We start from the raw sequence: 22,795 nt of genomic DNA, 5'->3' as shown, positions 1-22,795 counted from the left end.
CTACCAAGCCTAAGAGGAAACGAGGGGATAGAAAAGGAAATCTATATCCAGATAAGGCATGCTATGTGATAACGGAGGTCGGGCCAGCAGGGGAGATCCTTGAGCCGAAGGAATTAAGAGGAAAATTCCGTAATGCGATCGGGGCCCTAGTAAGAGATAAATTGAACCCAGCAATCCCTAACTAAAAAGAGGTACTAGAGAACACAAAGAATGCACTATGGGATAGGCAGCTGAAGGTCAATTTTAGATTTCCGGAGGGTAAGCACGAATTGGTAAAAAAATGCTATCAGGATGATGGGAGAGTCATTCCGACATTGGAGGTCGGAGCTCAACACGAAGTATATCCAAAAGGGGTTAACTCCCTTCAACGAGTTTGGCAAAATAACTCCTAGTCAATGGGAGGAGCTCGTGGCTCAGAAGACTTCACCGGAGGCATTAGACCTCAGTGCCCGTAACACCGAGCTAGCGAAGAGGAACAAACACCACCATCATCTAGGCCCTGGTGGCTACTATGCCAAGGAAGAGCAGTTTAGGAAGATGGACAAAGAGGTCGCAGCTGCTGGGAATATCGATGTGACGAATTTGAAGGTACGCTCAAGGAACTGGATATATGCGAGGAGTACAGAATCATCCGACAGTAATCTTAAGTTTGATAAGCCAGAGACCCAAGAGGCGGTATCAAGGATACTAAAATATGCTGAAGACAAGGAGAAGGGCTCATTCAATCCTTCCAGAGAGAGGGACGAGCTTAGCCTTGGCTTGGGAAACAAGGAGCACACAGGCTGCACCAGGGGGCTAGGGAAAAGGACGACCTGGAAGCAAGGATTCGAAGAGGACAGGCACATGTATAAGAAACATGGCCGAGACCAGGAGACTAGTCTTGAGCTCCAAGTGAAGGCTCTAGTTGTGAAGGCACTGGAGGAGCAAGGACTGTCTACGGAGCCACGGATATTAGTGACGCCACCGGGAGAACTGGCATTAGTTGGCAGCCCTCCGAAAGTTCCTAACAACCAAGGTTCCACTGCAGCCACAACCCCAGTCAATCGCATACGGGAACCAACTAGTTGCACCTTGGTGTTTCTTAGCGGTCGGCAGAACACTATGATGGAGGTGGCAACGGGTGTGGCACATCCTCTCGGTGGCTTACACCACAATAATAAGATACCGCCGGACTACACTAGGGTCGAGGTGCATACAGTGAAGCCCGAGTTCATGCAGTGGAGGATAGACTACGCAACTCCTAAGGGGATGGTGTTACTCGGAGACGTTATGGGGCAGTTCATCCTCTGGTTCAAATGAGACATTATATTGACTGCTTCATCGCCGCCTCCCCCTCTCCCAAATTTGGAGCGAGTTGTTGAGGTTGGGGAGATATTTTCACCGTCTTGTGACCCCCACATTCCTGAGATGCCACATTCTTCCCCGCCTCCTAGCGAGCATGTGCCTGATGAGATGCCACAACCTTCTCTAGCTCGTACCGAGCAAGTGCATCATGAGATACCACAGTCTTCTCAACAAGCACAACCGATACATGAACAACGAGTGCCTCCTGAAGAAGCTGCAGCACAAGAAGATGAGGACGTTCCTGAATGGGAACTTCGAAAGAAGCATCCAATCACCATAAGGCCAGTTTATGTTCCGATCAAAGATATCTCGTCGGTGTCCAAGTGGTATTCCCATGACCAGTTGAAGCCTGAGAACCATGTTAAAAAAGTCCCATCACGGGATTCTGAGGAGGCCATCACTAGCAAACTCCACCAAATTGCAAAGCAGTATCCAAATGTTGATGCCATCAAATGGTCAAAGGATTGCCCGAAAACATATGAAAGAGGCAAGCCCTTCCTACCAAACCGGGACATCCAGCGCCTACCACTTGGAATGAGAAGGTTCCATGATTGGTACTTGCGTGTTCTCCCAACGAGCATAAATATCATACAAGCATGCTTTCCCACCGGCACATTTGGAAGCCCAGCCAGGAAAATTGTCTTTGACTTCAATGACATGCAAACATGCTTTCACCTGGGAGAAATGGAGATGAATCTAATTCGCACGTGGTGCCTATAAGTCCTTGTCCTCTCGATATGATATGAATGTAATCTTTGAATTTTGTTGTAACTAACCCACGCCGTGATTTGTAGAATGCAAGTGCACATTGTCAAACAAATGCCAAGTGTGAAAGTCGGGTATGTGGACCCTCAAGCTATAGCCCAAACAAATTTCAATTACCCTAAACGGTGGACACTTGATGCCAAAGAGCTAGCTGCTGCAAAGACTCTTCGGGAGAAAGAGCACATCCGTACGGCGAAACTAAGGGAAGAGTCCCTTAAGGTTACGACATACATTGCCCTGGCTTTCAAAAATCTCCAACAACACTCTACTATATGGCTACCATACAACTTCGAGTAAGCTCAACTCTATACTTAAAGCTTTGTTCGATATATTTTATTCGATGCAAAAGAGCTTATCTAGTTTTATAATTAAATCCATGCAGCAACCACTGGATTTGTATAGCCATCAATGTCGGGAGGAGCATGGCATGGGTCTTTGATTCATTAGATAAGGACACGGTGACATACAAAGACTTCATATTGATTCTTAAGACGTATACATATCGACAATCCTCATTAGCTTATATGTTTATATACATACTTGTAACGTTCACTTTTGGATACTAACAAGTTGTATTTGCTAAAATAATTCGAACAGGGCATTTAGGTTCTATGTCACTAATCATCGTGGAAGGCATGATCCAGCAAGGAAGGAAAAGCTGGCTATAAAAACACTATGTGCGGTAAGTGTAACTTACTTCTTCAGTACTCCATTACATGGCTGTCAAAAGCATTACTTAACATTTTCATATGCAAAACACACAGTGCCCCAAGCAGAACCCTGGGAGTGTACATTGTGGATACTATATATGTTCTATAATGAGTAACACCGGTGCCTACAGGAGACACTCCTTAAGGGTAAGTTTGAACCTCTTCACCTGTAGTATAAAAACTTCGTAAATGGTATGAAATACTAAACCGAAACTTATTCTCTTGTAGTGGAGAGAAGAGAAAGGAATGAAAAGAGACCCATACAAGGATGACCAACTCTTAGAGCTCGTCGGCGACCTTTGCAACTTCATATTGGACCAGATTGTACACGTCAGAGGCGCCTACCATGACCGAGAGTCAGAGTTAGGTACAAATCCTCAGTACCAACACCTTCGTGAGACTGAAAGGCTAGCTCTAGGACGTTGATAAAATGTGTATGGAATTTGTATATTTAATGATGGATTGTATATATTCTTGTGAATTGGACTTGTAATTGTAGTTTATAGAATACTCTTGTGCTTGTAGTCGCGGTCGCGGGGCGTTCGGCAACGCGAATGCTGGTCGCGGGGCATTCGGCAACGCGAACGCGGTTCGGAACGTTGGTCGCGGGGCATTCGGCAACGCGAACGCGGTTCGGAACGTTGATCGTGGAACGTTCGGCAACGCGATTTTGAATTGTAAATTTGATTTTTTTTTTTGCGGGAAAACGTACTGTAGGGGCGGTTCTATATTGAACCGCCCCTACAAATACCTGTTTGTAGGGGCGGCTGGTACTACAGCCGCCCCTACAAATCGATTTGTAGGGGCGGCCTGGGAACCGCCCCTAGAAATGCATGATTTGTAGAGACCCTTGCGTAGGGGCGGCTGTGCAAACCGCCCCTACAAAGGGTTACCAGCTGCCCCTAGAAATGCTTTTTGTAGTAGTCATATGCACACCGATTTGCCATATTCTTGCACCCAATCAGGTAATTCAGAAGATGTTGGTCTAATTTTCATTCACTTGTCAAGTTGTACACAATTTACAAGATGTTGGACTAATTTGCACCCACCTTCCGCAAGTTTGTGTAGTGTGGCTGCAATTTACTCCTTATGGTCATATATTTAGTGCTGGTTGTTCCTGATGTCAAATAGTGTGGCTATGATACAAACATATAAACGTCCTTCCTTAATTCAATCTTTTCAGTGAGGTAACTTAACATTGAACTATTTCTAGCAAGTTCAATCCTGTAATGATCGTCGTGTTTTCAGAAATTGCAATATCACCACCGATATTGAGTTTTCCTTTTGAAATAAACTATGGCACACCATGTAGGCCGCCTGAATTTTTGTTGCTGATAATAAAAATATAACTGCACAGGAACTGGAAAATCCCTGTCGATCTTTACGGAGAGGACGAATGCAGGAAACAAAATAAAGGAAACTGATGCATCTAAGAAACGTACAATCAGGAAAACACCACTAATTAAGCAGAAAATCTCTACGAAGATAAACAAAAGCTTCAAATCTTAAGTTCTTCAGAGTGGGAAAGAAGTTTCTTCATTCCATGGAGTAACAGTTTTGCCTTTTGCTTTGACCAATTGGATTACACTGCACACCTATGCGACCAAAGAAGTTTTCATCTAGATGTCTCAAAGCATAAATTGACTAGTCCACCCTGAACGCCTATAAATGCATGCCCCTGCCTCCCAACTCAACCCAAGCTTCATATAGCTCTTAGTCGCTCACTCGTTATCAATGGCGTCCACTACTCGCGTGTCCTCGGTCCTCTTCCTCCTCGTCGCCTTCACTGCCGGTGCAAGCGCAGCCACCTTCACCATAAAGAACAATTGTGGTTACACAGTGTGGCCGGCAGGCATCCCTGTCGGCGGGGGCACGCAGCTGGACCCAGGCCAGACATGGACCGTCAACGTGCCCGCCGGCACCAGCGGCAGGTTCTGGGGCCGCACCGGCTGTTCCTTCAACGGTGGAAGCGGCCACTGCGACAGCGGCGACTGCGCTGGTGCGCTCTCCTGCACGCTCTCCGGACAGCCGCCGGCAACGCTGGCCGAGTACACCATCGGTGGCACTGGCAACCCGCAGGATTACTACGACATCTCGGTTGTTGATGGCTACAACCAGCCAATGGCCTTCTCCTGCAGCACCGGCGTTGGGCTGGTGTGCACGTACCCAAGCTGCCCCGACGCGTACCAGTATCCGACCGATGATACCAAGACCCATTCATGCAGCGCCAACAGCAACTACCAGGTGACCTTCTGCCCGTGAAGCGGCAGATGGTGATCACGTCACAGCGCCACGCAACAGACAGTGCATAAGTATTAATGGAAAATCTAGAAGAATAATTTGATAATAAATAATAAGATATATAATAAATCGTCCATGTGTGCATGTATACGGATATTATCACACACATGTTCCGTGTTTGTACTTGGCTATGAAGAACCTTCTTAATATATACATGTTTTCGGCAAATACTGATGTGGATATTCTATGTGTGCCATGAGCTTCCTGATTTCTTTTCTTTGATAATTGTTATGTTTGTTCATCAGCTAACTCCCGACATAATATGGCTTAAACTCCATAATAATGGTGTGGGTACTGCCTCGTGCATCCAGGGGGAGTTTAATCTATATTACTTGAGTTCCATGGGTATGATCTACAGTTATTGCTGAAAGTACTAACACTTCAAGTTGTATCATGGTCCATACGAGACTCTCTCCAATTGCTCTAATGTTTTCACTCTTGAGAGTCCATTTTCACTGCTAGCTAGATGCCAAAGAGGGAGAGTTTATAGACCCAAGTAAGAGCACTCCATGAGCAAAGGAGAAGAATTTGTGCAACAATTTATTCATCTTCATATGGATACAAATCATGGACCAATGCTTCAAGATTAAAAGGTGATCTATGAGTTGGAGGACAAGAGGAAGGAAATTAGGTGTTGCATGGTCCAACACGGTATAAGGTAAAAGGGGATGAGACCAAGCCTACAAATTATGAGGAGATTTAATATCTCTATGCGGATGAGGTGATCTATGGATCTTGTATTAACTATTTTGATTCATAAATGATCTTAACTACAAACTTTTTTATCTCATCGAGCACTACAACTTTAGTGTAGGGCATCTCTCCACCAAGGTCTTTTGAAAAGTTCAAAATTTTTAATTTAAAAAAATTAAATCATATTTTTAGGACCCTAAATGATTTTAGAATAAAAATTCACCAACTACAAAGTTGTAGATATATGTTTAATTTGAGAATGTTCTTTTACGTACCAATAGTGGTAGAAGGCATACATTATGGTTGTTTAATTTTATTTCTCACTACTATGCCACCATTTAGACCTAGAATACATGCATGAACAAAATATTATCTTAGTGAACCACATACCAAATACAATAATGGAAATTCATTTAAAGTATATTAATACTTCAGGATGATAAATTATGCAGCATATATGGGTCGCCCTGCAGTGCAACGATTCCATCTGCCTGGAAAGGCAACAGCAACAGCAACCACACTATCCAAGACCCCTCCCCACCTGCAAAGGCATATATATATATATATATATATAGAACTACTACTCTGTAGCTGGCTACAAAATAACTTATTTTGTAGCCACTTTGAGTTACGATAATTACTATATTAATTTATGAGATTATAGTAACTCCTTACTAAGTGGTTTACTATAACGTTATGGTAAATATCCCCGTGTGTTATAGTAACCCAACTATAGTAAATATATATTGACATTATTGTAAATTAGTATATAAAATTATGGTAAATGGAGGTGGCTACAGAATAACTTATTCTGTAGCTGGCTACTGAATAGCCTCTCCCTATATATATATATATATATATATATATATATATATATATATATATATATATATATATATATATAAATATAAAGAGAGAGAGAGAGAGACACACACACACACCAGCTCTACAATAGGAGTGAGAAATAAATAAAATAAGTTGGCAATAAGACGATACATAGTCAATCGTCAATGGTTTCAGGCATGCTTACTTGGCTCGACAAGCGTGCCGTGTTTGTACTTGGCTATGAAAAACCTTCTGTATCTCAACATGTTTTCCTCAAATAAAGGTGAGGATTTTCGAGCTAGCTCTAGTATCTTATTAAATTAATAAAATGTGCATTGTATTTTCCAGCTAGCTCTACTATCTTGCTCAACGAGCATTATTGAAATACACGTTGCGCATATTACTAATCAAGATGAAGGCAAACAATTTCCCTGTAATTTTCTTGGAGATATATATGACATATGTATGTTGTCTATTTTGCTATTTTGTAAGCATACACACCACAAGGAATATATGCGCACAACACAAGGTATATATGCAAGTGATATCGATAGCTTCGAAAAAAGTCATATTGGTTTGCGCACACCACAAGGAATATATGTGCCATGCCTTGGAATTCCACATATCCTTGGAATTTCATTGGCAGGAAGTCTGGCATCGGTCGCCTGAAGAAAGTTTGGCAGCCTGAGATTGCAAAATTCAACACAGATTAAAATTTGTTTCATTTGAATTATTATGTGCAAAATACATTTTGAAAATATTTTAAACCCGAATCATATGATGCCATATAGTTAGTCATCCATTCATGCATGCATGGCGTGTTTGTACCTGGCTATGACGAACCTTCTGTACCTAAACAAGTTTTCCACATTTCAAGGTGTGTATTTTCAATAATGAGAGTCTCTGTTTCTCATGTTCTGGATTGTTGACTTGGACTTCAAGTGCTTTACTGGTCCAGGCTTACACAAGTCTTCAAATATTTACCTGGTAAATTGCACAATTTGCTCGGCCGAAGGAAGAACATGTCTATAGCAGGGTACTTTTTGTAAAAAAATTATCCTAGTCAGCGCCTCTAGATGAATTGCTAGAACCACCTAAGCCCACCATTGAACTTAAACCCCTGTCTTCTGGTCTTAGATATGCTTTTCTTAACAATGGCCAGGATTCTCCTGTGATCATAAGTGATAAACTCTCTCAGGAAGAATCCCTACGCCTGCTAACTGTCTTAGAAAAGCATCGTTCTGCCTTTGGCTAGTCACTCCAAGACCTTAAGGGTATTAGCCTTGCTCTTTGCACTCATCGCATCCCTACTGATCCAACTCTATACCTTCTAGGGAGCCCCAGCGTAGGATTAATAATGCGATGAGAGAGGTTGTTAAGAAAGAGGTTTTGAAACTCTTCCATGCCGGGATCATCTATCCCGTGCCGCATAGTAAGTGGGTTAGTCCTGTTCAAGTTGTTCCTAAAACAGGAGGCATGATTGTTATTAAAAATGAAAAGAATGAATTAATCCCCCAAAGAACCGTCATCGGATGTCGGATGTGTATAGATTACCGAAAACTTAACAAGGGAACAAAGAAGGATCACTTTTTGTTGCCCTTCATTGATGAAATGTTGGAGCGACTGGCGAACCACTCTTTCTTCTGTTTCCTTGATGGGTTTTCAGGTTATCACCAGATTCCGATCCATCCAGATGATCAAAGCAAAACCACATTTACATGTCCATATGGAACTTGGTTACCATTGAATGTCTTTTGGATTATGTAATATTCCATCTTCTTTTCAAAGATGCATGATGTCTATATTTTCTGATATGATTGAAGAAATCACGGAAGTTTTCATGTATGACTTTTCTGTTTGTAGAAAAACTTTTGATGATTGCCTTGAAAACTTAGACAAGGTTTTGCAAAGATGTGAAGAAAATCACTTAGTCCTTAATTGGAAAAAATGTCATTTCATGATTAGAGAAGGAATAGTCTTGGACAATTGCTGTTCGAAAGAGGGGTGGAGGTAGATAGAGCTAAAATTGAAGTAATTGAATAGTTACTTCCTCCCATAAATATCAGAGGGATCCATAGTTTCCTTGGTCATGCTGGTTTTTATCGCCGCTTTATAAAAGATTTTTCTCATATTGCTAGACCACTTACAAATCTTTTGGCCAAGGATGTTCCTTTTGAATTTGATGATGCATGCTTGAAATCTTTTAACATTCTTAAGAAAGCACTCATCTCTTAACCAATCATTCAACACCTAGATTGGTCGCTAACTTTTGAAATTATGTGTGATGCTAGTGATAATGCTATGGGGGCAGTCTTGGGACAAACTAAAGATAAAAAGCACCATGCAATTGCTTATGCTAGCAAAACTTTGATAGGATCTCAACTTAATTTTGCTATTGATAAGTTTAGATCTTACTTAGTAGGAGCAAATGTGATTGTTTATACTCATCATGCTGCTTTGAAATACCTGCTCACTAAGAAAGATGCTAAACCTAGATTAATAAGATGAATTTTGTTACTCCAAGAATTTGACTTAGAAATAAAAGATAAAAAAGGAGTAGAAAATTCTGTTGCCGATCACTTGTCCAGAATTCAGTTTGAGAATTCACAGGAACTACCCATCAATGATTCGCTGTGGGACGACATGATCTTCAAGGTCACAAAATCTGACCCCTGGTACGCAAATATTGTTAACTTTATGGTTACAGGTTATGTACCACCAGGAGAAAACAAAAGGAAGCTCATCTATGAAAGTCGTCTCCACATATGGGATGAACCATACCTCTTCAGAGTCTACTCTGACGGCCTACTTAGAAGATGTGTACTTGTGGAAGAAGGCATCAAGATCATAGAAAGATGCCACTCATCACCATATGGAGGACATTATGGTGCATTCTGCACTCATTCGAAGATCTGGCAAAGTGGATTCTTTTGGCCAACCATGTATGACGACACGAAGGACTTCATCAGGAGGTGTGGAGCATGTTAGAGGAATGGGAATATCAATTCAAGAGATGCCATGCCACTCACCAACAACCTCTAGATTGAGCTCTTTGATGTCTGGGGAATTGATTACATGGGACATTTTCTAAAGTCGAAACACTGTGAATACATCTAGGTGGCAGTTGACTATGTCTCCAAGTCGGTTGAAGTCATGCCATGCAGAACTACTGATGCAACACACTCCAAGAAGATGTTTGAAGAGATAATATTTCCAAGATTTGGAGTTCCAAGGATGGTGATTAGTGATGGAGGAACTCACTTCACTGACAAGAATTTTTACAATTACTTGTCAAAACATGGGATCCGTCACAATGTCGCTACTCTGTATCACCCTCGAACATGTGGCCAAGCAGAAACATCAAACAAACAAATCAAGAACATTCTACAAAAGATGGTCAACGAGATGGGGACTACATGGAAAGATCGATTACCTGATGCATTATGTGCTTACAAAACGGCCTATAAAACACCACTTGGAATGTCACCATATCAATTGGTCTATGGGAAGACCCATTATCTACCTGTTGAGCTAGAATTCAAAGCTCACTGGGCCATCAAGCGATGGAACATGGACTTTGAAGCCGTAGGAACTAAGAGGAAGATGCAACTCTCAGAACTTGATCAATGGCGTGAAAAAGCTTATCACAACTCTAGGATTGACAAGGAGAGAATGAAAAGATGGCATGATAAGAGGATCAAGGAGTTTGACCCCAGAGATAAGGTATTAATTTTTAATTCCAGGGTTAAATTATTTGGGCATGGAAAACTTTGGAGTAAATGGAAGGACCATTCCAGGTGATAAGCACTTCGTCGCATGGAGCGGCAACACTTCAAAACAACGAAGGTACATTATTCAAGGTAAATAGCCACCGTCTTAAGATATTTCTAGAAACTAAAAAACCACCTGAGGATTTGGATGAGGTAGATTCCCTAATTTTACCATAGATTTACACCCCTGCCATCCTCCGTACTTTTCATAATGCGAAAATATACTTTTCAGGATTCGATAGGGATAAGGATCCACCGCAAGAAAAATCACCCCAAGAGCATGACATGTGGGGCCAGTCGGCCCCACCTAGAGGCCGGGCGGCCCACTGTCAGCCCCTCTCGCACCTGGTCAACTCTCTTGTGTCTTCTAGATCTTTTCTCTCTGCAATCCCGTAGAATTTTCGACGCATTCAGTTTTTCCTCATTACAAGATCCCATATGGATAGGTCTTGACCCCTACCACAAGTTTTCCCCCCTATATAAACAAGCCTCTGCCTCCTCCATATGCATCCCATCAAAGCCTTCTCTCTATAACAACAATGAAGCTCTCCCCCTCTCTAGTTCCCATGGCCGACAAGCAGATCATCCCCTTTGGGACCAACCTCAACAAGCTACCTCCTGTAGAAGAGCCTCTAGCCATTGTTCCTGTAGGAGAACCTCTCCCTCTAGCTATTTTTCCTCCCAAGCAGTTAGCTCTAGTTCCTCCAAAGAGAATCTATAGGTAGTCTTACTTCGCCCAAGTTCATCAACATGCGCTCCCTCCGCCGTAGGAGCACCTACTCCTGAAGGACAAGTCGCATCAGATGAAGGGCCCAATGATTCAAGTGCAGAAGGACGTCAAGCTCCCTCCCTCGAGACCCAATGAGACGCTGATGAGTGTGAAGACCAACAAGTTCAGGGAGGTCAATGTGCCAAGTACACTACGGCCACACCCCGAGTAGCTTTTGATGGTGTCCAAGCTACACTAGGGCAGATCAAGATCATTCCGCCAAAGGAGACGACGAAGAGACCTACCCCAGCTCCACTAGAGAGGGAAGAGAAGCGCCAGAGGGTGACAGTTGTAGCCCTAGAGAAGAGAGTTGATCTTCTTACCCAAGCTATCACAACCCTCCAAGAGAAGACCAATCTCCTCACTAGGACTCTCGAAGCTATGCATAATAGGATGGAACTAGAACATCTTCAGCGGAAGAATTTAAAAAGCGAAATCTCTATCCTTTCCCACTGTGTTGGGGATAAGAGGCAAAACTGAGTAATAGGTCAATTAATAAGGCACAAGTGTTAGGTCAAGTGTTTAATGTTTAGTTTGCTCGCTTAGCTCACATGGTTAAAAGATTGTGTTAGGTTAGTTAAAGTTTGTGTTTAGTTTGTGCTTGTGTAATAAAGTGCCTTATATATATATTAATGGAGTCTTATTATTATTATCTGCTCTCTATTTCTTTTGGATATGTGTTTCATCTCCACATGTTGTGCATAAAGGTATATAGGAAAACAAGTGTGGGGGAGACACACCGCGACAGCAAGAAGAGATTCGATTGCGAAAATCACGAAATTTAGAAAGCAATGGATCAAGAACCACGCTCGCCAAAGTTGGACCGAAATGGGCCCTGGAGCGGGCCGCTTGACCTCCTCTATGGGCCGGCTAGCCCATCACTATGCCACCTCACCTCACGCTTCATCCATGGTCAAGTTTGATTCCAATACACTCTATTTTTATATGTTTCGCTTTCCATTTCGAACCGAATTGAAAATCCATTGATAAACAACTTTAAAACATGAGGAAAGATTATTTCAGTTATGACTAAAGGATAGATTCACATAATACTTTTCGTGGAAGTCATGCTTCTGTTGGGAAATTTATATTAGGGACCCCATGTTGCTTAAGTTGTTGTGGAATGAGATATAGTAGAATAATGAGAACTTGATTCTTGATGTCTCGATATTGGAGAATTTTATTTCAAAAAGTAAAAAGAATAGCTACACCTCTCCTTTGTGGTAAGAAATGTCCTACCAGAGCCAAATATAGATTAGAGAAACCTTCTACATATACTACTTGTCATTGTGTTGAGTTTGGTCAAACCTTGTGACCCTTTTTGAGAAACTTATCATGCTCTCAAGATCAATATCACATACACTCCACATATATCTCCTGCTCCTACACTAGGAGTATGCAACAACATGTTTTCCATCCACCCAAAAATGTTCTATTCCTACACTGGGAATAGACACAAAAATATGTTTGATAGGATAAATGCTCCGAGTTCTTGTAAATGTCTCTTTTGAAAAGTTACAATTGCAGAAAGAGAGGCATGGGCTATGCAAAAGTTATTCATAAAAGAATGAAAAAGAAAACATAGTGAAAAAAATGGATAAGTGTCCGAGATATTGAAAATAATGGGTACTTCCTGAATAAAAAGAAAGAGAATAAGAGAAAGAGATGAGTAAGATAGCCCATGTTTTCTTGCAAAGGGTTTTCCAAGTTTCAATCAAGAGAGATATGTTTCAAGGAGCATAGTACAATTAGGTTAGCCACTATATATATCCACACACATGCACATCTTGATCTAAGAGTATGACATATTTCTCCTTGGATACTTGTTTTGACTTTACAATATATGCAATACAAGTATGTTTTCATATTCATCCCTACCTAAGCTCCACATAAGCTTCCCTACCTAAGCTCCACATAAGCTTTTAGAAATAGGCAAAAAGAAGGCAAAGTCATCAATGCCTTGGTGAGGATGCAAAAATACCATATACAGAGTGATTTGAGACTACTACAAAAGGAGAAGGTAAGCTATGTTTTATTTGCAAAAATCTTAAAATGTTTCTCCAATTTACTTGACTGAAAGAAGATGGTGATTTGTTTCAAGCTGTTCCATTTTTCAACCACCCAAAGTTTCATGGTGGACACTTTGAATCCTGCAATGCATGTGTGACTGGGAATGGTTTTATGTTGATGTCTTGTCCTAAGGTTATGTCTTGAGTAATCCATCCTTTTATCGAGGACGAGTAAAAGCCTAAGTGTGGGGGAGTTGTTGACGGTAGTTAACATACATTATAAACCGTCAATATAACTTGAATAAATAGCTAAAATGGATCACCAATGTAGACTTAGGGCATTCATGATGTAATAAACACGTGATGATACTATTCATAATTTGTCGGCTTATGTGTGTGACTGATCTCTGGGCGCACATAAGATTATGCATCCCATTTTATCCTTAAAATTGGGTGTGACAACCATTGTTTCGCCTTCTCTATGAGAGAAAGGGAAACAATGCAATGCCCACTTTAGTGTTTCTTGTGTCATACATGACATGCTTAGGCATGAACACATCTCCTCGCAATCGTGCAAGTGTTGGCAAGGGTTTTCATCATCATGCCCTGAGAAGGGTAGTGCCCGAACCATAGCTTTTAAGCTAGGGTGGAGTTTGTAGCCACGAAGAAAGGTTGGTTTTGGTGGTGGCTCACGAAACTCCCCTTTTGAATTGGACTGGTTTTTTATAGGAGTTTGATTCATGGTGAAAAAGGTAAAAAGAAAACTATTTTGTTTTATAAAAAAAAGATACACATACGAGGACGAACTAGGTTCAAAGAAAATAGCAACCATTCCCAGGCAACGGCACCAGAAAGCTTGTTGGTATTTCTTCACGTTTACAGAAAGAATCCGCAAGCGCACAGAATTACCGTTGTAGCTTTCTATTTACACCAAAATTTGGGAGAAAGAACGCGGGAACTCGCAGGCTTTCAGGGTTGTGCCAGTCAAGAAAGATCGATGTCAGCCGATTCAAATACAACTCTAGAATCGGATATATATTAGGGTGACGTCAGCAGACAGCAATGATGAACTACGGTTGGCACTGAGAAATTACATGTCAGACTCTATAAAAAGGGAAAATTAGAGTCCAAGTTATCTTAAATTAGGAATGTTTTCATTTTATGCCAAAGGTTGTAACAAATCGTGCTCGGGTAGGACTCGTGTTTAGGCTCCGGGTATAAATACCAAACCCCAGCTATTGTAAAGGGATCAACCAATCAATCAAATACAAGTCAATTACTTTTTTCGGCTCCGGCCACCCCTTAGGAGTAGGAGTAGAGTAGATCTCGGCGAGTTCTTTGGCAAGTACGGCTGCATCGATCCGGTCGACCTCCACTGCTTGTTGTAAGTACCGTCATGGTTTATACCTCTGTTCGTATGGCTGCATCGATCCGGTCGACCCCCACTGCGACTCTGGTATAAGCTAGTTATCGACTCTTGCCTAATTCAAGTATGGCTTGTGTGATTCTGCCTCACACCCCACTGCTTGAATTGGATCAAGGTCAAGTTATAAGCTCTATCTTAGAGTGGCAGTCTTTGGTAGATTCATTAAGTTACCGATATTGCTTATTGCTTTCATTACTTATCTAATTACAGCAATATCACTCTGCCCGATTGAGATTGATCTGGATCGGCCTCATATCTTGTTTAACTCATCGTTTGCTAATCTAAAACTGATCTAATCTACATCTTAAGCGATGAGTTATGTTTTTATCGGTTGTTTTGTGTCAATCTTAATCGTGCATAGCGTGCGGTTAAGGCATGTTCGATCTTGAGTAGATCTATCGGTTAGTGAGAACCATTTCATGGCCCGTCATCACGGCCTGTGGGATTCTGCCTCTCACCCCACTGTTTGCACCGTGGAGTGGGGATCGTTGGTTGATAGACCCGTTCCTGAGAAGACATGAACTTAACTGTGCGCTATGCCTGAATTGGCTGTTTAGCCGATATCGAATGCTTTCACGAACAGTTCACATCATGAGATCGTTGAAGTAGAGATAAGTTGAAAGATATGTTAGCCCCATGATCTTGTTATTGTATTACGGCCTGCATGATTCTGCCTCGTGCCCCACTAATATTAGTAATGAGTTAGGGTCGTCGAGTCTATTGTTGTTTCTACGGCCTGCATGATTCTACCTCATGCCCCATTGGTCATGGCGATAGATGAGATCTAACATGTTCATTAGATTTATCTTTATTAAACAATTAAGTGATGTTGAATTGTTTCTTTATATAAAAAGGAGTTCGGTTGCTCGTAATCATTGGCTCAGTATGGACCGATCATCATTAATATCTTATTGCCATTGATTAATATTCGTTTAAATGATGTTTATCCTGAATGATAACTGATTCTCCTCACACGACCCCATGAGCTCTAACTGACTTATTCTCATGAATATACTGGAATCGGCTATTTAGCCGATTTCCTTTAATATCGGCTCTCACAGTTGTACATTCGGGACTGTCTGGCAACACCGGCAAGTTCCGCCCTTAACTACTGATGAACTTTCTCTCCTTGTCAATTGCAGGGTCAAATGGACTAGCACGCCTCGGGAGGATTGCGCAGGATCGACCACCCCTGCGCTGAAGCTAGGCGGATCCGCTCCATCGAGCAGACCCTTCCGGCTTGCTGCGTGTGTCCTCGGCACGGGACGAAATTCTGTGTCGACACACATTTCTGGCACGCTCGGTGGGACACCACAATCATCATGGTGGTTCACAACAATGATAGCATCCTTATGGTACATTATGAAGACCTGCCTGATGAAGATAAGGATACCATTAACAAAGCTATAGAAGAATTTCAGAAGAAGTGTTTGTTGTCCTACACGAAAACACATGACAATACAATTATTTAGAAATTTCCACTTCCAAGAGTTCTACTACATGGGCAGATAGATACGGTCGAAGCTGAAGATAGGCGTTTCTTTATAGAAGCCATAGACAAGTCTGTTCGTGATGCCATATCAAGCCACAATGAAGCTTTCGTTGACGCGTTTCACAACGCCATCAAAGAGGCGATTCATGGATTTCCAGTTGGTCAGGTTAGATTGACTTGTTATAATATTCTAGATCCGTCGACTCAAGGGACTAATTAAGTCAGTACCAGCCATCAAGAAGCAGCACCAGCTGGTAATGGTGACGTCCAAACACTTCAAGGTTCATCTGAACAAACTCTGGGTACTGCTACAAATCAGATACAGTACAATCCTGGACCGTTAGTACAGCATGTGCAACAGCCAGCGGGGCAAAGTCCAAACTAGATGATCAATTTTGGCACATCAGGCCACATACCGTCGTCGGCTCAGAAGATAGCACCATCAATTCAAAGGATTCGTAGAGATATAGATCCTTATGTCTATAATCAGAGACTTCAAGCAGCAAGCCAACAAAGGACCCAACAGATTGAGATTCCATAAGGCTATCACTATGGCACGGATTATAACACTCTCCACAAGATACCAAATCTAGGATATCAAGGCACGTGGGATTTCAATCCACAGATAGGTCAGCAAGTACCGAGAAATCCAAATCCGTAGGCTGACGAGTTGCTGCTCAAGGTGACCGAGATGATGAAGAATCAGTTCAGTCTAAAGCCAAAAGGAATGACTTTTCCGTACAAACGCCCATATCCAGAATGGTATGATTTGGTTGCTCTTCCTGCAAATTACAGGCTCCCAGAGTTCGCCAAGTTCACTAGTCAAGACGGTACAAGCACAATAGAACATGTGAGTCGGTATCTTACACAATTGGGCGAAGCATCAGTTGAGGATGCCCATCGAGTTCATTTCTTCTCCTTGTCCCTGTTAGGGCCGGCCTTCACCTAGTTCTCGTCATTACCAGTCAACTCCATTGCCAATTGGGCCGACCTGGAGAAGAAGTTTCATACATATTTTTACACTGGGACTAGAGAGAAGAAAATAACCGATTTGACAACCATGAGACAAAGGACTAATGAATCGGGCACTGAATTTCTTCAGAGATTCCGAGAGACCAAGAATCTATGTTTCTCGTTGAGCTTGACCGATGATTAACTAGCTGCTTTAGCCATCCAAGGAATGCTGCCGATGTGGAAAGAGAAACTACTGGGATAGGAATTTGACAACTTGGGTCAATTGGCTCAACGAGTGGCAGCACTTAATAGCCAATTCTAGAGCATACACAGAGATACCCGATTCCAGGAGAGTACCTCAGTGGCCGAAGCTTACGATCCATATGCAGTCGATGACGGCTATGAAGATGAAGAAGAAGAGGTTGTTGCAGCTGAATGGAATTGGGGCAAGAAGACAGTAATGGTGCCAAATCCTTGGGGAAGAGGAGTTGAGGAGAGTTATGACTTTGATGTTACCAAATCAGACAAGCCCTTCGATTTCTTGCTTGAGAAGGGGCAGATCAAGTTGCCCGATGGTCATGTCATGTTGCCCCCTAATCAGTTGAAGAACAAGAAGTTCTGCAAATTCCATAACACTACTTATCATTCCACTAATGAATGCAGAATCTTCAGGCAGCATATACAGAGAGCTATTCAGCAAGGGATGCTCAAATTCGATACACCTCAGAAGATGAAAGTCGATGATAATCCTTTCCCAGGAGATTAGAACATGGTTGATGCTGGGTTGTTCAAAGGAAAAACCAAGGTCCTAGCATCGACCAAATCAAGAGAAGCTGGGACAATCGATCCCGAAATGCAAATATCGGTTGATGAGTACAGAGAGATTAGAAGACGTCGTATGGAACAAAAGAGCCGATACAAGCAGAGGAAGACGTCGAAAGCAGAGACATCAAAGCCACAGGTCACATCTCAGATTCTGTTGAATAAATGGCAGCGGCATAAGGAAAAGGATTATCAATGTTGGTTAAAAGATCAAGCATACCAGCATCAATTAGAAGAAGAGAGGTATGAAAGGGAACAAGCTGAATTACATTGGAATTGTCCCTTCTTTAGGCATTGCTGGAATGAAGGTTTGAAGTTGCCTACCAGACATGACTATCCAAAATGTAGCAATCAATATCGGGAGTATAGGCAATCTCGAACCAACCGCTGGTCTATCCATGCTCAAGATGCATATCATCATAACAATATGGATCGACACTTAAAAAACAAAAGTGTTCATGATCGGTTGGGAAAAAGAGTCATTGGACAGGACTGGGCTGATCATGAAGAGGAAGGCACTGAAATAAGATACACGTGGTAGGAAGGCCAGTGGTGCCCAGGAGATTTGACGAGAAGCCAAAAGAGGAGGGTGCAGCGCCTAAGGAAGAGAGAGATGGAACAGACTCAAGCACCCGGTAAAACTCAAGTATGGCATACCAAGCAGATAGCTGATAAGAAGCAACCATCGGCTAATATCCAAATGGCTTTTCTGTTACCATCAGAATTCAGAGCTCCGGCAGATCAGGAAGTTTATTCAGACTTCAACGAGTCAGAGTATGAAGAGATGGTTGCCAAGTTAACGGTTGTGCAACAAGCAATATTTGATAAGCCAGTCAAGCATCAGCACTTAAAGGCTTTATATATAAAAGGTTTTGTTGATGGGAAGCTGATGAACAAGATGTTGGTGGATGGAGGTGCTTCTATCAATCTTATGCCATACACCACTTTCCGTAAGCTTGGCAAGGGACCAGGTGATTTGCTTGAGACTAACATGATGCTTAGAGACTTCGAAGGAAATACATCCAAGACCCGGGGGCAATAAACATCGAACTGACAATCGGGAGTAAAACTCTGCTCACCACGTTCTTTGTCATTGATGGGAAAGGATCATACAGTTTACTCCTCGGTCATGATTGGATTCATGCGAATTGTTGCATACCGTTGACCATGCATCAGTGTTTGATTCAATGGCATGGAGATGATGTCGAACTGGTTTGTGCTGATGAGTCCATAAGCATCGCAATGGCTGATCCAGTCTTTTGGGAACTAGGGGATTTCGAGTGTTTTTCTGGCAAGTCATGGGAAGGAGGCTTCATTAAGATCAGCAATGAAAGCCAATAGCTGATGCAAGCGATCGGCTCTGAGAGTTTATTTTAGTGAAAAAGGTTACGGCTTCATATCGGCCATTGGAATAAAGGAAAACAAGTATTAGTTATGAGTTTCAAGCCGATGTATAAATGCTATATAAGGTGGCGAATTCGGAGTTAATGGATTTGAAGAAGTCATGTTTCACTTAACAGGATGTTCGACCTGGGTTGATTGCTCGTTCAACTTTTGATGTGAAAGTTTCTATGGTACGTTATCCGAACACCTGGGCAACATTCGATAGCTGATTCATTCTCGGCTCTAATAGCCGGTAACAAAGGAGTATCGCCTCTAGTTCAAAAAATAAAGATCTTCGAAGGCATAAAAGCCGATACGATATGTATCGCCTATAGAACAAAGACAAAAGAAAAATAGTCATACGCAAAGGTACCAAACGGCTGAAGGAAGGAAATTGAAGGATTCTCTTAATAGAAGCCGTGTTTTCAGACTCAACTAGAAGATCAGAAGTCTGAGATCGGTTGTTTTAAATCGGCTCTTTAGTCAAAACAAAGATACAATGAGACAACAGGAAAGTATGGTCATACATGCATTAACTTATGAATTACAAGTTCCAGACATCCTGGATAATTTTCAATAGTTCTAGCCAGACGACATCGACTTCTGCAATCTTTTGCTCATACTCTTCGGCTGTTCCAGGAGTGTTCTCAAGACTGCTACGAATGGCTCATCTTCTCTTTACTTTGGCCAGCAATTCCTGTTTCTTCTATTTGACGGCATCAAGGATTTGGGCCAGAGTAAACTTGCGATAGTCAATAACAGCTTTCACGCTTTCCAGTTCCTTCTCAAGTTCAGCACGTTTGATTTCTAGCTGGGAGAGCTCCGGATCGGTCCTGGAGGAGAAATTTTTCAGATCATCAATTAGTCGCATCAACTCTTTAGCCTCTTGCTTGTTGGAGCTGCCCTGGGCCATCAAGCTTCGCGGTTGGACAGGTTTCTCTGAATCTTTTTCGCCTTTAGAGCCTGATCTTTAAAAGAAGACAAATATAACACTCTGGAGAGGGTTGGAGATGGATCACCCTTTACAGCTAAGAAGACTCTCTACATCGAGTCGGTGTCTTGGATCAGATAGGCTACGTCCTTCTCGAGCATTGGCAATATATGTCTTAGCCGCTTTCTGGTCTCTTCCGACAGGGCTTCACTAGGAGAAGTAGCTGATGATTTGATTTCATCCTCATCAAAATATTCCTCAAAATTGAGAGAATGGCTCTGGGCTGGAAGATTGGATGCCTGTGTACGAGAGAAAACTTGATTAGAAGGTTTGGCTTGATTTATCGCAAAGTGAACAACAAAGAAGATATGTCGCCTTCTCTATAGCGGCCTCTGTCGGATGGGAAGGGGTAGCTGATGATGCTCCAATAACATCCAGCAGAGTCGGCTCTAAACTTCTAGCGTTGGCATCTGTAATGACAGGGGAAATTTTTAGTTCACGATCGTCGCGATGGAAAAGACGTATAGTTTCCTTACCATCAGGTGTGTGCCGGATTAGGGGATCGGCAGTCTCAACACCGACCACAGGATTATTCCCCAATGTCAGTTGGATCATTGCCAATAGGTGAACTACCAGATTCCTGTTCTTGCACGAATGTTTCATCAAAAGATGTCTAGAATAATGAATAGCCAAATAAGAAGTGGGGATAACAATGAATCAAGAAATCAAGAAGGATGCTCTAGTAAATTTCAAAGATGGAACTTACATTTTTTGTCGTTATGGGAGTATCGGTTATTTCAGCCGAGATCGGCTCCATTCATGGATCAGCCGATGAAGGTTCAGTTGGGGCTGAATCAAATGCCTGGGATAGCAATCCGGCGCCCAAAGTAGACTGTGACGCAATGCTTGATAACTATGAAGGAACGAGATTAGAAAGTTAAACACCAATCCGAGGAAAAGGCGAATTGATTACCTGAACAGCTGATGGTCTCATTCTACGCAGTCTCTTCCAAGTAGTAGCCTTCTGAGTTACACCTAGAGACGCCTTGCGCTTTGGGGGTGACGTGTCACAATTGTGGGAGTAGCAGGGGTTCTCATCAACCTCTTCAAGGAAGGTGCGGCTGATCCTATCCTTGAAATTGGGCATGAGGGTTGGTAATCTATGGGATGCCCTCTCCTGTCCAGGCTTGGAGGGTCAAATTCGATGTCCTGAAAGGATCAATCAGAATGATTGGCAAAAGGATTCACCAAATAGTCTATCTAAAAAGGGAAATAAAAGATTACCTCACTACCAGAAGCAAATTCCTCGTCCAGAGCTATACACAGAGGGTGGACTGGCCCACAGAAAAGATGGGAACGCCATTCTTGCCACCAGGTGTCGAAGAGGCTGGAAGACAAACTGGCTATGACCCAGTCATGCAAGGAAAAAGAAGGAAGGTCTGACCCCAATTGAAAGATTCTAGAAGCTTCCAGCACGTCGCTGACATCTTCCCTTGGCTTCAAGATGTTCTCAAAGAACAGGCGAGGGGGGGGGGGAAGTTGGCCGAGGCAGAACTGACGGGCCACAAAAGAAGGGTTGTAGAACTCGTAGGTCGGAGGATTGCCCGGGGTGGAGGAGCCTTTGACCATTTTGCCACGACCATGACGAAATTCGACCAGAAGAACACAGGGCTTGATAAAGGTATTAAAGATCGCGGCCGCTATCTCGTCCGAGCAGCCGGACTCAAATCGAAACTTGAATGGAAAGATCAGTTCATCATTCTCCTTGTAAGATAGCCAAGTCAGGACAGCTACATCAAACCCTCTGTAAAGCTTTTTGAAGAAGTGGCCAACATCGAAGTCAATGGTTATGGCCAATGCAGCCTCACCATAATTCATACATTGTCGGGTTCTTCCTTCTTTGCCTCTGTATTCCTCATCAAAATTGGAGGAGGGAAAACTCAGATCTCTGAGATCAGGCCTTACTGACTTATGCATGTACAGATTGAGCCACAATTGTATCAGCCACCAAGGGCGGCTGATAGTCTGTACTGGTTCATTCTTCAGCAGTTGAGCAGCCACTTGGTACATCAGGTGATAAGCAGCTCCCAGCAGATATTTTCCAAGAGGGATATCCTTACCTAATGTCAGGTGTTCTGCCATAAGTTTGTAATTATAAGTCGGGCCACAAGACAACCCACAAAAGATAAATTTCTCTAGCCACATATTCAGAAAGGCCACGTACTCTTGTTCACTAACAGATGATCCATCCTCAACATGATTTAGAATGTAACTCGCCCATCCAGTACAGTCTGCTATCTTGGCCAATCTTTTGGAACCAGCACTCGAGTACTCATAAGGTTGCATTGATCTAGTAGTTCTAAGGTCGGTCTACATGTATACATCGGCCAGGGTAATGGTCATTGGGCCATGGCCAAAAATGAAAGCATTTAGAGCATTGGACCAAAAATAAGAAGCAGAGATCAGGAGTGAACCGTTTCTCTCCATTTCGGACAATGAAAGTGTCAGACACTGGTCCAGATCATAAAGCTTCCAATTTCCACCCTTCTTCGCAGATATCCTACAAAACCAGTCTCTCCATCCCTTAGGCGCTTTAGGCCA

General features: G+C 42.4%; 1 protein-coding gene across 1 annotated transcript; it reads left to right on the top strand.

The window, feature by feature from the left end:
- Positions 1-4,530: 4,530 nt before the first annotated feature.
- Positions 4,531-5,294, top strand: LOC136505282 (thaumatin-like pathogenesis-related protein 4). The gene has a single exon (XM_066500434.1). It carries the CDS (start codon positions 4,554-4,556, stop codon positions 5,079-5,081), a length of 528 nt encoding a protein of 175 aa, XP_066356531.1. The 5' UTR covers positions 4,531-4,553; the 3' UTR covers positions 5,082-5,294.
- The last annotated feature ends 17,501 nt before the right edge of the window (positions 5,295-22,795 follow it).

Source organism: Miscanthus floridulus, chromosome 14 (assembly GCF_019320115.1).
Source record: "Miscanthus floridulus cultivar M001 chromosome 14, ASM1932011v1, whole genome shotgun sequence".
In the NCBI taxonomy this organism is placed as follows: domain Eukaryota; kingdom Viridiplantae; phylum Streptophyta; class Magnoliopsida; order Poales; family Poaceae; genus Miscanthus; species Miscanthus floridulus.
Note: the sequence above shows the minus strand (reverse complement) of the source record. Positions and strands in the feature narration are given on the sequence as shown.

What these genes read in the sequence shown, in the direction of transcription:
- LOC136505282 (XM_066500434.1), top strand. Translation starts at nt 4,554, where the DNA reads ATGGCGTCCACTACTCGCGTGTCCTCGGTCCTCTTCCTCCTCGTCGCC.